Below are 14,726 nucleotides of genomic sequence, written 5' to 3'. Positions count from 1 at the left end.
AGAAGTTCGTGATTAAGTCTGAAAGAGTGTCTAAGAGGAGAGTAAATATGAACAAGATCAGGGATTTTAGGTTTAGCAGGATTATGGAACAGGCTAGTTTGTGTGGTGAGTTTGAATTGAGAAAAATTGGAGGAAGTGAAGTGTTTTAGATACCTTGGATAGGACATGGCAGTAAATGTAAGCATGGAAATGGAAGCGAGTCATTGGGTGGGCGAGGGGGCAAAGGTTTTAAGAGTGCTGAAGAATGTGTGGAAAGAGAGATTATCTGGAAGGGCAAAAATAGGTATGTATAAAGTAATAGTAGTCCCAATAATGTTATATGGATGTGAGCCATGGGCAATACATAGGCCATGTGGAGGAGGGTGGATGTGTTGGAAATGAAATGTTTTAGGGCATCATGTGGTGTGATGTGGTTTGATTAAGTAAGTAATGAAAGGGTAAGAGTGATGTTTTATAATAAAATGATTGTGGTTGAGAGCTGAAGAGGATATACTGAAATGCTTGGACATGTGGAAAGGATAAGTGAGGAAAGGTTGAGAAAGAGGATATATATGTCAAGAGTGGAGGGAACAAGGAGAACAGGGAGACCAAATTAGAGATGGAAGGATGGAGTGAAAAAGATTTTAAATGAATGAGGTCTGAACATGCAGGTGATTGAAAGGTGTGCATGGGATAGAGTGAATTAGAATAATGTGATATAATAGGGTCCACCTGCTGTCATTGGCCTGTACCATGGGGTAAATCATGGAGGGGTCTGTGGTGCCTGGTTGTGGTTAGGGAGCTTTGGTTTGGGTGCATGACACATAGTCAGAGAATGGATGTGAGCAGATGCAGCCTTTCTTTGTCTGTTTCATATTGAAAAAATGATCTATCTATCTATCTATCTATCTATCTATCTATATTTTTGAGATGTTCCTTCTGAGAACTCTCTTAAGGGGGGTGCCACAGCACAAGAGTCTCTATATCTGGTTAACTCCACTGCTGCTTCTTAGCTATAGTTCCTCACCCTTAACAGGCCTCTGACAGAGGGGAATGTAGCATAGAGGCTCCTACCAAATATTCCTACCACCTACTACTGCCCAATGTATCTACCTAATGTTGCAATCAAGTGCTTCTGTCTAATGCTTGTAGCTAATGTTCCTAGCTGCTACTTTTACTGTTTCCTGTTTACTGTTACCACCTAATGCACCTGTATAATGTCCTCACCTACTACTACTATGTATTGCTCTTATCATTTTGCCAAAGTCAGGGCTAGGTCATAGTGCTCACCACAGGAAAATCTAGTGTTACGAAGAATGGGCCTTGTGAAAAGTTATGTGTGCCAAGGGGAGATTATATATGTATTTGTGACAGAATGCCAGCAGTCCTCAGCTAAGCCAGGTAATCAGTTTATTGACCAACCCTTAGAGGAGGATGAATGGCTGGGTTGACTGGACCAACTGCTGCAACCAGGATTCAAACGTATATGTTTGACCCCCTAGTGTCCTGTAAATGCATCATGGGCAGCAGTGCCAAATGCTACACCACAGAGGTCCATAAAGGCATATTCAGTTATTGGTGTTACTGGAGTATACCCTACTTTGATAGTTACCAATACCAGAAGTATGATTTGGTAACAGGTTAGGTTACTGCCTGGTATAAGAACAGTTTATCACTGTGATATACTGATGGTAGATTATTGCCAAACATAAGAAAAGTTTGTTCCTATGATTATGACAAATTTCATATCTGAAAATCTTGGCTTGTAACTCTCCTTTCTTGACTTTATGCTTGTTTTTCAGAGACTGGAGGAGAGGCTGAGGTTCATCCAAGAGTTATCACAGTGAAAATGGCTTTTGCAAATCAACGCCGAAAGGTGGATCAGAAAAAGATACTTGGAAGTAAAGAGGTATGACAACTTTCTTCAGATATGTTTAGAAAAACCTGTATTACGATAATTGAACAGCTGTTGTATATTTTTTCCGTAGCTCACAGAGTAGATAACCCTTTTTTCCCAGGATCCCTCCTGTGGGGTTGCCACAATGCTAAGGAAGCTGGCTGTGTCCTCTGAGTGGGATCACATGACATAAAGTGTGATGTTGTGTGTGTCTGTGTCTTTGTGGGGTTAGCACAGGGCAACTGAGGAATAAGTAAGTGTAAAGTGCCTTTAATGTGGAAGTTTCATCATGGGCATGGTAAGTCTTATATGTCGAAATGATTTTTGTAATGTTGAAGTGATGGATTGTTGGGTTAACTTGGTGCATATAGAGTAATTGAGCATCAGCAAACTTCAGAAAGATTAAGATGTTTTTAAAGATCAATAGTGTGAGAAAACAAGAGGACAAGTGGGAATATTGGTGAAGGGAGCAAATGGGGAAGTGGTAACAGGTAGAGTTGAGAGTAGGGGATGGAGTGAGTTCTTTGAAGGATTGTTGAAGGTGTTTAATGATAGGGTGGCAGATGTGAGGTGTTTGGTTCAGGGAGATGTTGGAAGTGATAGAGTCATGGCAGGAAGTGCTTTTATGAAAAGAAAAGAGATGGTGAGAACCATGGGTAAAATGAAATATGGCAAGGTAAATGGAATGGTGGTAATGCTGTTGAATTTTGTAAGGAAGGGGATGATTTCATTGTTGATTGGTTAGATAGGATTTTCATTGTGTGTATGTAGATTATGGTAAGGTGTGTGAGGATTGTTATAATGCCTTTCTAGTGCTGTTTTATAAAGTCAAGGATAACAAAGGTGAGTTTTTGAATTACAGAGGTATATAGAGGAATAGAGTAAATTGGAACAATGTAATATACTGGGTCAATGTGCTGTCAGTAGACTGAACCAGGGCATGTGAAACGTCTGGGGTATACCATGGAAAGGTCTGTGGGGCCTGGATATGGATAGGGAGTTCTGGTTTTGGTGCATTACACATAACAGCTAGAGACTGAGTAAGAACGAATTTGGCCCTTTTTTGTTTGTTTTCCTGGCTCTGCCTCACAGATGCAAGGGGTGGCGATGCTGGGGTGGGATGGCGCCGGGATGGATGAAGGCAAGCAAGTATGAATATGTACATATAAATTTATGTATATGACTGTGTATGCGTATTTATATGTATATTTGTATATGTTATGTATATGTATACTTATGTGAATGGGCGTGTATGTATATATGTGTGTGTGTATGAGTGGTTGGATCTTTTTTGTCTGTTTCCTAGCACTACCTCGCTGATGAAATAGAAAAAATATTATATGTTATACGTAATCGCCGTCTCCTGTGTTAGCGAGGTAGCGCAAGGAAACAGAAGAAAGAATGGCCCAACCCACCCACAAACACATTTATATACATAAACACCCACACACGCACATATACATACCTGTACATTTCAATGTATACATACATATACATACACAGACATATACATATATACACATGTACATATTCATACTTGCTGCTTTCATCCATTCCTGTCGATGCCCCACCACACACACACACACACATACACATACATACATACGAGGTAGCACCAGGAAACAGCAAAAAGGCCACATTCGTTTGCACTCTATCTCTAGCTTTCATGTGTAAAGCATCGAAACCACAGCTCCCTTTCCACATCCAGGCCCCACGAAACTTTCCATGGTTTACCCCAGATGCTTCAAATGCCCTGATTCAATCCATTGACAGCACATTCCACCCTGGTATACCACATCATTCTTATTAAGTCTATTCATTGCACGCCTTTCACCCTCCTGTATGTTCAGGCCCCGATCACTCAAAATCTTTTTCACTCCATCCTTCCACCTCCAATTTGGTCTCCCACTTCTCCTCATTCCCTCTACCTCTGACACATATATCCTCTTTGTCAATCTTTCCTCACTCATTCTCTCCGTATGACCAAACCATTTCGACATACCCTCTTCTGCTCTCTCAACTACATTCTTTTTATTACCACATATCTCTCATCCTTTCATTAAATACTTGATCAAACCACCTCACACCACATTTTGTCCTCAAACATCTCATTTCCAACACATCCAGCCTCCTCCGCACAACCCAATTTATAGCCCATGCCTCACAACTGTATAACATTGTTGGAACCAGTATTCCTTTAAACATACCCAGTTTTCCTCTCTGAGATAATGTTCTCGCCTTCCACACATTCTTCAATGCTTCCAGAACCTTTGCCCCCTCCCCCACCCTGTGACTCACTTCTGCTTCCATGGTTCCATCTGTTGCCAAATCCACCCCCAAATATGTAAAACACTTCTTTCTCCAGTTTTTCTCCATTCAAACTCACCTCCCAATTAACTTGCCCCTCAACCCTACGGAACCTAATAACCTTATTTTTATTCACTTTTACTCAGCTTTAAGATTGCCTTGGGACAAATTAAAGTTCTTAGTATTAGCAATTAAGACAGATTCAATGATATTACATATGGCATAATCAGCAGAGGGCTATAAAATGATGGAATTTTCAAGGTCTATGAAGTGATCATCACCGACATTCAATACTCAGGGATGACCACAAAAATGCTCATACACATGCCTTACATCCATGGTAAAAACTTTTCGCTGCTTCTAGGAACTTACCTCGCACACCACATACTCTTAAGACCTTTCACAAAGCATCTCCATCAACCCTATCATATTCCTTCTCCAGATCCATAAATGCTACATACAGATCCATCTGTTTTTCTAAGTTTTCTCACACACATTCTTCAGAGGAAACACCTGATCCCCACATCCTCTACCACTTCTGAAACTGCACTGCTCCTCCCCAGTCTGATGCTCTGTACCCTCCCATATAATTTCCCAGGAATACTCAACAAACATATGCCTCTGTAGTTTGAACATCATCTTTATCCCCTTTGTCTTTGCACACTGGCACTATGCATGTATTCTGCCAATCCCTAGGCACTTCACTATGATCCATACATACACTGAATATCCATACCAACCAGTCAGGAACACAGTCATCCCCCTTTTTAATAAATTCTACTACAGTTCCATCCAAAATCTTCCACCTTGCCGGATTTCATCATCCACAGAGCTTTCACTACCTCTTTTCTGTAAACCAAACCATTTTCCCTGACCCTCTCACTTTGTACACCACCCCTACCAAAGCACCCTATATCTTCCACTCTATCATCAAACACATTCAACAAGCCTTCAAAATACTCACCCCATCTTCTCATTTCACCGCTACTTTTTTTTACTTCCCCACTTGCCCCCTTCACTTATGTTCCCATTTGTTCTCGTCTTATGCATGTTATTTACCTCCTTCCAATACATCTTTTTATTCACCCTAGAGTTTAATGATACTCTCTCACCCCAACTCTCTTTTGCCCTCTTTTTCAACCCATGCACCTTTCTCTTGACCTCATGTCACTTTGTTTTATACATTTCTCAGTCATTTGCACTCCATCCTTGCAAGTTTCATCAAAATGCTTCTCTTTCACTAACAACATTACTTCTTCAACCCACCACTCACTACCCTTTGTAATCTGCCCACCCCCCACCTTTCTCATGCCACATGCATCTTTAGTGCAAGCCATCACTGCTTCTCTAAATACATCCCTTTCCTCCTCCACTCCTCTCACATCATTTGCTCTCACCTTTTGCCATTCTACACTCAATCTCTTCCGGTATTTCCTCACACAAATTTCCTTTCCAGACTCACTTACTCTTACCACTCTCTTCTCCCTAACATTCTCTCTTCATTTTGAAAACCTCTGCAAACCTTCACCTTTGCCTCCAGAAGATAGTGATCAGACATCCCTCCAGTTGCCCCTCTCAGCACATATTATCCAAAAGTCTCTCTTTCACACGCCTATCAATTAACACGTAATCCAATAATACCCTTTGACCATCTCTCCTACTCGCATACATATATTTATGTATGTCTCTCTTTTTAAACCAGGTAATCCCAATCACCAGTCTTTTTTCACCACACAAATCCATAAGCTCTTCACCATTTCTATTTACAACACTGAATTCCCCATGTACACCAGTTATACCCTCAACTGCCACATTACTCACCTTCACATTTAAATCCCTATCACTAAAACATAGTCTTGTGCATCAAAGCTGCTAGCACACTCCCTCAGCTGCTCCCTAAACACTTGCCTCTCATGATCTTTCTTCTCATGACCAGGTGCATAAGCACTAATAATCACCCATCTCTCTCCATCCACTTTCAGTTTTACCCATGTCAATTTAGAATTTACTTTTTACACTCTATCACATACTCCCACAACTTCTGCTTCAGGAGTAATGCTACTCCTTCCTTAAGCTCTTGTCCTCTCACCAATGCCTGACTTTACCCCCAAGACTTTCCCAAACCACTCTTCCTCTTTACCCTTGAGCTTCATTTCGCTCAGAGCCAGAACATCCAGGTTTCTTTCCTCAAACATATTACGTATCTCCTTTCTTCTCATCTTGGTTACATCCACACACATTCAGACATCCCAATCTGAGCCTTCGAGGAGGATGAGCACTCCCCACTTGACTTCTGTTTCCCCTTTTAGAAATTGAAATACAAGGAGGGGGGGTTTCCAACCCCCCACTCCTGCCCTCTTTAGTCACCATCTACAAGATAACATTCTCTGCTTCCACACATTCTTCGTCGCTCCCAGGACCTTCGCCTCCTCCCATACCCTGCGACTCACTTCCACTTCCATGGTTTCATTTGCTGCTAAGTCCACTCCCAGATATCTAAAACACTTCACTTCCTCCAATTTTTCTCCATTCAAACTTAGATCCCAGTTAACTTATCTCAACCTTACTGAACCTAAGAACCTTGCTCTTATTCACATTTGCTCTCAATTTTCTCCTTTCACACACTTCCCAAACCCGGTCACTATCTTCTGCAGTTTCTCACTTGAATCAGCCACCAGTGCTGTATGATCAGTGAACAGCAACTGAGTCACTTCCCAGGCCCTCTCATCCCAAACAGAGTGCAAACTTTTTTTATTTATTTTTTTTACGGATCCAATCACAGACTAGAGTCCACATCAAGGCTGGGCTTTAATTGAAGTATAGAGAGAATAATGAAAGGGAAAAAGAAAAGACAAGGAAAGTATTTATGAATTTTGGAAGAAGTGAAAAACCTGTCTTAAAATGTGCTTGGTCATAGTTGATGGAAAAGATGTGAGAAGATAGAATGTGTAGGGAAAGAAACAGCCATCAAAATGGCCCATCATTGAGTTGCTGATGGCCACACAGCAAGCATGCAATGCAGCAGCTTGCCAAGCACTGCGTAGGCCACTTAGTGGTGGGTCCACACAAGCAGCCAGCTCTCGGAAGCAAAAACCAAAGTAATTTTGTCACTGTGGTTAAAGCTGCAACTGGGATTTTTTTCTTAGTGCTGCTCTTGCACCGAACACACCCATCACCTTCTTAGGGCTCCTTAGTCTTGTGTGTGTTTGCTACATACCATAGTCATCCTGATGAAGCTCTTCTTAAAACCAGTTTATGAACTCCTCCACTGAGCATCTAATCCTTTCTGGCTGAATACTTGGGAGCCTTTGTTGATATGCAGACTTACAACCCTTGAGTATCCATTATTTGGCAGGGTAACCATTAACCTTGGGGTCTGTGAGGTTGAGACGAAGGTTGAGACGACAAATTGACACTAGCCTCAAGCAAAACCTGAGACCATACTTTGTCTCCCATTGACATCTCCCACACTACAACCCTCAATTATTGGTTTGTTCAAGTAATAATATAAAATAGCCTAATTTACTTGACAAATTGCCATGGATCAATTGCTAACACCAGTATTGGTTGATATATATTTATGGCACATCCAGATGTCTGACACTGCTGCTGCATGGTCTCCAGGAGCATTCTCCTGACTCAGTACCTGTCATATACCTTCTGATCATATAGATGGTCTATGATTAAGCTGATTAATAAGTAAAGGCTTCCATAACATCATGTCCTCAACTGGTTTTTCATATGCCAAATTATTGTTCAGATTTTTTTGGTCAGAAGAGGACCAATTTTTACACAAAAAATGTCAAAACTATGTATTTCACAAAAATGCTCGAAATGTGTTGAGAGTACCTGGAAAGTTGTTTGGAAGAGTGGTAAGTGAGATGGTGGTGGTAAACTACAACTTTTAAATTTCTCAACAAGCTCCTCCTTTTACTCTCATCAGTCATCCCATTTACATTCAGCGCCATCACTCTCAATCACTCGTATCTTTTACTCCTTGTTATAACTGGTAGACTCCATTGCTGCTCTCTTATCCTTTTGTGCCTCACCCTTGACACACCACTGGCAGACGGCAACTCCATTGCAGTGTTTTCAGAGGTAAGCGAGACTCCAAAATTGTCCCAAAAAACTTAAATGCCCCAGCACACCTCAGGTGTTCACCTGTATTTAAAAGGATTGCCCTAAAGGCATTGTGCAGTGCCTTCACCTTTAGTTCCACCCACTGAGGGGGTATTAACAAGGTTAGCAAATAGTTGGGTCAGACTTGGATACTGTAGAACACTAGAGTATCCCCTCGAGGTTCTGAAACTTGACAACTTTCCCCAATTTTGAGCCTATTCACTGTAGTAGCATCACCTAATCTCATTGATTATGATACTGCTCCTTAGATTGAGTATTTACTCTCCTGTGTAGATCCTCTTCAGCGGGTATGAATATATTGATAGGCATGGATAACTGAAATAAGTATATTTGATGTAAATTTTTTCTCACTCCATTAGGTGGATAAGACAGAAATACAGAAAGTGCAATTGTCTATTTTGCATCTGATTGGAAGCTTGGATCCTGAGCTTAGTTTGTGTGTTATCCCCCAAGACCCTGACTCACTTGCTGCAGCTGCTGTTCGCTGGGATACGCATAAACATATTAGATTTGCTACACCATTTGAGCAAGTCAAGATTGATGTCTTTCTTGGTAAAGTATTTAAATTTTGTGTGCCCTTGCATCAGATTTTGAGTAAGTTTGAGAGTATGTGAGGTGAGTGTACAGTACGCTGATTACTGGAACATAGTGAAAGCTGTCACAGTTGTTGTATGACAATATGTGTAGTAAGAGTGGAGTATGATTATTACTGGGATGTGATGGAAGGTACCAAAATTTTTCTATGACAGTATGTGAAGTAAGTGCGGAGTATGATGATTACTGGGACATGGAAGATACCGCAGCCACAGTTATTGTATGTAATCATTTGAATTAACAGAAGATCTAGAGTGAATGGTTGGGGGTGGTTCTTTGATGGTGAGTGTTGAAGGAAGATATTTAAAGTGTATTATATATGAGAGTAATGTTACTGGTTTTGAAAAGGATTTGTGACTGTGAAGGAGTTGGTAATTTGTAATGAATTTTGAGGTATTGGTCCTTAAAGATGGAAGCAGAAAAACAGAAATACAGAATAATGCTAAAGTGAATTCGAGGTTCTCTAAGAGATGTGGTGAATGGAAAGATTGTATATGTAGATTGTGGAAAAAGTTTGTGTTTTGGAATGTTTGTCCTGTCTGATGAGTGAGAATGAAACTTAGTGTTTATTGCCAGATATTTATGGTATAAGAGTATTGGAGGTGAATTTTTTATAGTTACCTCTTTGCATTGTATGGGGAGGGAGTTTTGCACTTGTGGGGCCTCATCTCTTAAACTTTCTATATTATAATCCATCTTTTCAGAATTTTGTATATTGTCTGCATTAATCATTCATGCACCAGACGGGAATGGTTGAAGGCAGCAAGTATGAATATGTAAATGTATATATATGTATATGTCTGTGTATGTATATGTGCATGTGTGGGTGTTTATGTATATGCATGTGTATTTGAATGGGTTGGGCCATTCTTTCATCTGTTTCCTTGCACTACCTCGCTAATGCGGGAGACTGCGACTAAGTGTAATGAAATGGCACCCCACTCCCCCCACGGGCACGCAAAGTAGCGCTAGAAAAAGACAACAAAGGCCTCTTCCTACTCATACACATATCTTACATCCTTTGCTGATAACCACAAGGAAATTCAAACATGATCAGTTCCCAAGTGCACTTTTGTGTAGTAATCACATCGTCATGGGAGATAAAAGAATGAGATAGAAGACTTAAAACAGTCAGTTGATGAAGAAGAAAGAGGTGAAGGTAAAACGCCATTGGTAACTAGTTTGTCTGGTTGGTGGTGTTTGGTTTTTAGCACCATAACTGTCACAAAATTTTATTATGTGGTCAGGACAGGGAACTGTTTACAAATTTTGCCTACAACAAAGCTATCCAGTATGTATATAAACCTTCACTAATATTAATGTTACAATTCTTTTTGTATTTACTAATAGAAGATTCAGTGATATTTCTCATGGTGAAGGAGTTATAGTTAATATCTGAATTAGCATTACTCTAGTCAGTACAGTTGTCCTAAATTTTAACATGATTAAAGAAAGCATTTGATTCTTGTGTTCTTATGCTATATTCATGCTGCTAAGTTTAACATAAAGATCCCCACCAGTCTGCCCTATATAAAACATATTACAGCTTTTACAAGGGATTCTGTAAACATAGCCTGCGGAATTTTCTAGCAAGTATTTGATTAACATATTCTTTATAGTATTGTTATTGCTGAAGGTTACATTTATGTTAAAGGATTTAAGCAAACTAGGGAGTAATGTAAAATGATCACTAAAAGGTAGAACTAAAAGATCTTGGTATCAAGGAGAGGTTTGGGGTTAACTCAATTAAACAGTTTCTTAGCCAACTTAAGGGATTTATCAATGGAAGATTTATGATACTTTAACTGGGATCCAAGAGAATATATCTTTTCAGACTTGTAAAAATCCTCACTAGGCCCATATCTCTTTTCCTTCTTTTGGAAAAGTAAAACTGGAGGGGAGGATTTCCAGCCCCCTTTTAGTTGCCTTTCATGACATGCAGGGAATATGTGGAAAGCATTTTTTATCCCTTCAGGGATAATAAATGTAATGCATATTCAGGCCCCAAGTGCTCAAAATCTTTTTAACTCCATCCTTTCATCTCTTAATTTGTCTCCCCTTTCTCCTTGTTCCCTCCACTTCTGACAAATATATCCTCTTTGTCAACCTTTCTTCATTCATTCTCTCCATATGTCCAACCATTTCAGGACGCCCTCTTCTGCTTTCTCAACCACACTCTTCTTATTTCCAGACATCTCTCTAATTCTTCCATTACTTACTCGATCAAACCAACCCACACCACATATTGTCCTCAAACTTCAAACTTTTAATTTCTGACACATCCACCTTCCTCCGCACAACCCTATCTATCGCCCATTCGAACAGTTTCTTCAAACATAAAAGATTTTACCTTCTGAAATAATGTTTTCTCTTTCCACACATTCTTCAGTGCTTCCTGAACCCACTCCCCTCCTCATCCTATGACTCTTTCACTTCCATGGTTCCATTTGCCCCTTCAGCACATTTACATCCAAAAGTATCTCTTTTACACACTTATCAATTTATATGTAATATAATAATGCCCATTTGACCATCTCTCATACTCACATTCATGTACTTGTGTATATCTCTCCTTTTAAACCAGGCATTCCCAGCCACCAGTCTTTTTTTTTTTTCTTAGTACAAACTCCACAAGCTCCTCACCTTTTCCATTTATGGTACTGAATACTCCGTTTGTCTCAGTTATACCTTCAACTGCCATATTACTTATTTTTGCATTCAAGTCTCCCATCACTAGTGCCCAGTTTCCTACATTGAAACTGCTGACGCACTCACTCGGTTGTCCCCGAAACACTTGCCTCTCATTATATTTTTTCTTTTCACCAGGTGCATATGCACCAGTAATTACCCATCTCTTTCCATCCACTTTCAGTTTTACCAACATCAGTCAAGAATTTATTTCCTTACATGACCACTTACTCCCATAACTCCTGCTTTTGGAGTAGTGCTTCTCCTTCCTTAGCTCTTGTCTTTTCACCAAACCCTGACTTTACACCCAAGACGTTTCCACATCATTCTTCACCCTTATCTTTGAACTTTGTTTCACTCAGAGCCAAAACATCCAGGTTATTTTGCTCATACATACTACCTCTCTCTCCTCTCTTCTCATCTTGGTTACATTCACATGAAATTAAACACCCCAATCTGAGCCTTCAAGCAGGAAGAGCACTCCCTGCCTGGCTCCTTTTTCTGTTTCCTCTCTTAGAAATCGAAATACAATAAGGGAAGGGTTTCCAGCTCCCCACTCTTGCCCCCTTTGGTCACCTTCTACGACACAAAGGGAGTATGGAGGCAGAATCCTCTCTCTCTTTCTCTTTTCATACTCAATCACCATATCCTGTGTCAGCAAGGTAGCACCAGGAAACAGATGAAGGAAAACAAATCCACTCATATACACATACTTATTTTATTTATTATACTTTGTCGCTGTCTCCCGCGTTAGCGAGGTAGCGCAAGGAAACAGACGAAAGAATGGCCCAGCCCACCCACATACACATGTAAATACATTCACGTCCACACGCGCACATATACATACCTGTACATTTCGACATATATATATACATGCACAGACATATGCATATGTATGCATATTTATTTATTAATTTTGCTTTGTCGTTGTCTCCCACGTTAGCGAGGTAGCGCAAGGAAACAGACAAAAGAATGGCCCAACCCACCCACATACACATGTATATACATACATGTCCACACACGCAAATGTACATGCCTATACATCACAATGTATACATATATATACACACACAGACATATACATATATACACATGTACATAATTCATACTGTCTGTCTTTATTCATTCCCATTGCCACCTTGCCACACATGGAATAACAACCCCCTCCCCCCTCATGTGTGCGAGGTAGCGCTAGGAAAAGACAACAAAGGCCCCATTCGTTCACTCTCAGTCTCTAGCTGTCATGTAATAATGCACAGACATATACACAGACATATACATATATACACATGTACATAATTCATACTTGCTGCCTTTATTCATTCCCATCGCCACCCCGCCACACATAAAATGACAACCCCCTCCCCTCAAATGCACGTGAGGTAGTGCTAGGAAAAGACAACAGAGGCAACATTTGTTCACACTCAGTCTCTAGCAGTCGTGTATAATGCACAGAAACCACAGCTCCCTTTCCACATCCAGGCCCCACAGAATTTTCCATGGTTTACCCCAGGCACTTCTCGTGCCCTGGTTCAATCCATTGACAGCACGTCGACCCCGGTAAACCACATCGTTCCAATTCAGTCTATTCCTTGCACGCCTTTCACCCTCCTGCATGTTCAGGCCCCAATCACTCAAAATCTTTTTCACTCCTTCTTTCCACCTCCAATTTGGTCTTCCATTTCTCCCCGTTCCCTCCATCTCTGACACATATATCCTCCTTGTCAATCTTTCCTCACTCATTCTCTCCATGTGATCAAACCATTTCAAAACACCCTCTTCTGCTCTCTCAACCACACTCTTTTCATTACCTCACATCTCTCTTACCCTTTCATTACTTACTTGATCAAACCACCTCACACCAGATATTGTCCTCAAACATCTCATTTCCAGCACATCCACCCTTCTCCGCACTACTCTATCTATAGCCCACGCCTCGCAACCATATAACTTTCTGAGATAATGTTCTCGCCTTCCACACATTTTTCAGTGCTCCCAGAACTTTTGCCCCACCCCCACCCTGTGACTCACTTCCGCTTCCATGGTTCCATCCGCTGCCAGATCCACTCCCAGATATCTAAAACACTCCACCTCCTCCAGTTTTCCTCCATTCAAACTTACCTCCCAATTGACTTGTCCCTCAACCTTATTGTACCTAATAACCTTGCTCTTATTCACATTTACTCTCAGCTTTCTTCTTTCACACACTTTACCAAACTCAGTCACCAGCTTCTGCAGCTTCTCACACGAATCAGTCACCAGCACTGTATCATCAGCGAACAACAACTGACTCACTTCCCAAGCTCTCTCCTCCACAACAGACTGCATACTTGCCCCTCTCTCCAAAACTCTTTTATTCACCTCCCTAACAACCCATCCATAAACAAATCAAACAACCATGGAGACATCACGCACCCCTGCCGCAAACCAACATTCACTGAGAACCAATCACTTTCCTCTCCTCCTACTTGTACACATGCCTTGCATCCTCGATAGAAACTTTTCACTGCTTCTAACAACTTGCTTCCCACACCATATATTCTTAATACCTTCCACAGAGCATCTCTATCAAATCTATCATATCCCTTCTCCAGATCCATAAATGCTGGGAGGTAAGTTTGAATGGAGGAAAACTGGAGGAAGTGAAGTGTTTTAGATATCTTAGAGTGGATTTGGCAATGGATGGAACCATGGAAGTGAATCATAGGGTGGGGGATGGGGCGAAAGTTCTGGGAGCATTGAAAAATGTGTGGAAATTGAGAATGTTATCTTGGAAAGCGAAAATGGGTATGTTTGAAGGATTAGTGGTTCCAACAATGTTACATTGTTGCGAGGCATGGGCTATAGATAGAGTTATGCGGAGGAGGGTGAATGTGCTGGAAATGAGATGTTTGAGGACAATATGTGGTGTAAGGTGGTTTGATCAAGTAAGTAATGAAAGGGTAAGAGAGATGTGTGGTAATAAAAAGAGTGTGGTTGAGAGAGCAGAAGAGGGTGTTTTGAAATGGTTTGGCCACATGGAGAGAATGAATGGGGAAGGATTGACAAATTGGATATATGTGTCAGACGTGGAGGGAACGAGAAGTGGGAGACCAAATTGGAGGTGGAAAGATGGAGTGAA

At 40.8% G+C, this 14,726-nt stretch overlaps 1 protein-coding gene across 1 annotated transcript in view; it reads left to right on the top strand.

Moving 5' to 3' along the window:
• Positions 1–14,726, top strand: part of LOC139750406 (DNA-dependent protein kinase catalytic subunit-like) — a 254,167-nt gene that overhangs the window by 45,156 nt on the left and 194,285 nt on the right. The window contains exons 14-15 of the mRNA XM_071665164.1: positions 1,782–1,888; positions 8,683–8,875. Of these exons, the coding sequence (XP_071521265.1) occupies positions 1,782–1,888; positions 8,683–8,875 (300 nt within the window). The remainder of the gene's footprint in view (positions 1–1,781; positions 1,889–8,682; positions 8,876–14,726) is intronic.

Source organism: Panulirus ornatus, chromosome 9 (assembly GCF_036320965.1).
Source record: "Panulirus ornatus isolate Po-2019 chromosome 9, ASM3632096v1, whole genome shotgun sequence".
Taxonomy (NCBI): domain Eukaryota; kingdom Metazoa; phylum Arthropoda; class Malacostraca; order Decapoda; family Palinuridae; genus Panulirus; species Panulirus ornatus.
Note: the sequence above shows the minus strand (reverse complement) of the source record. Positions and strands in the feature narration are given on the sequence as shown.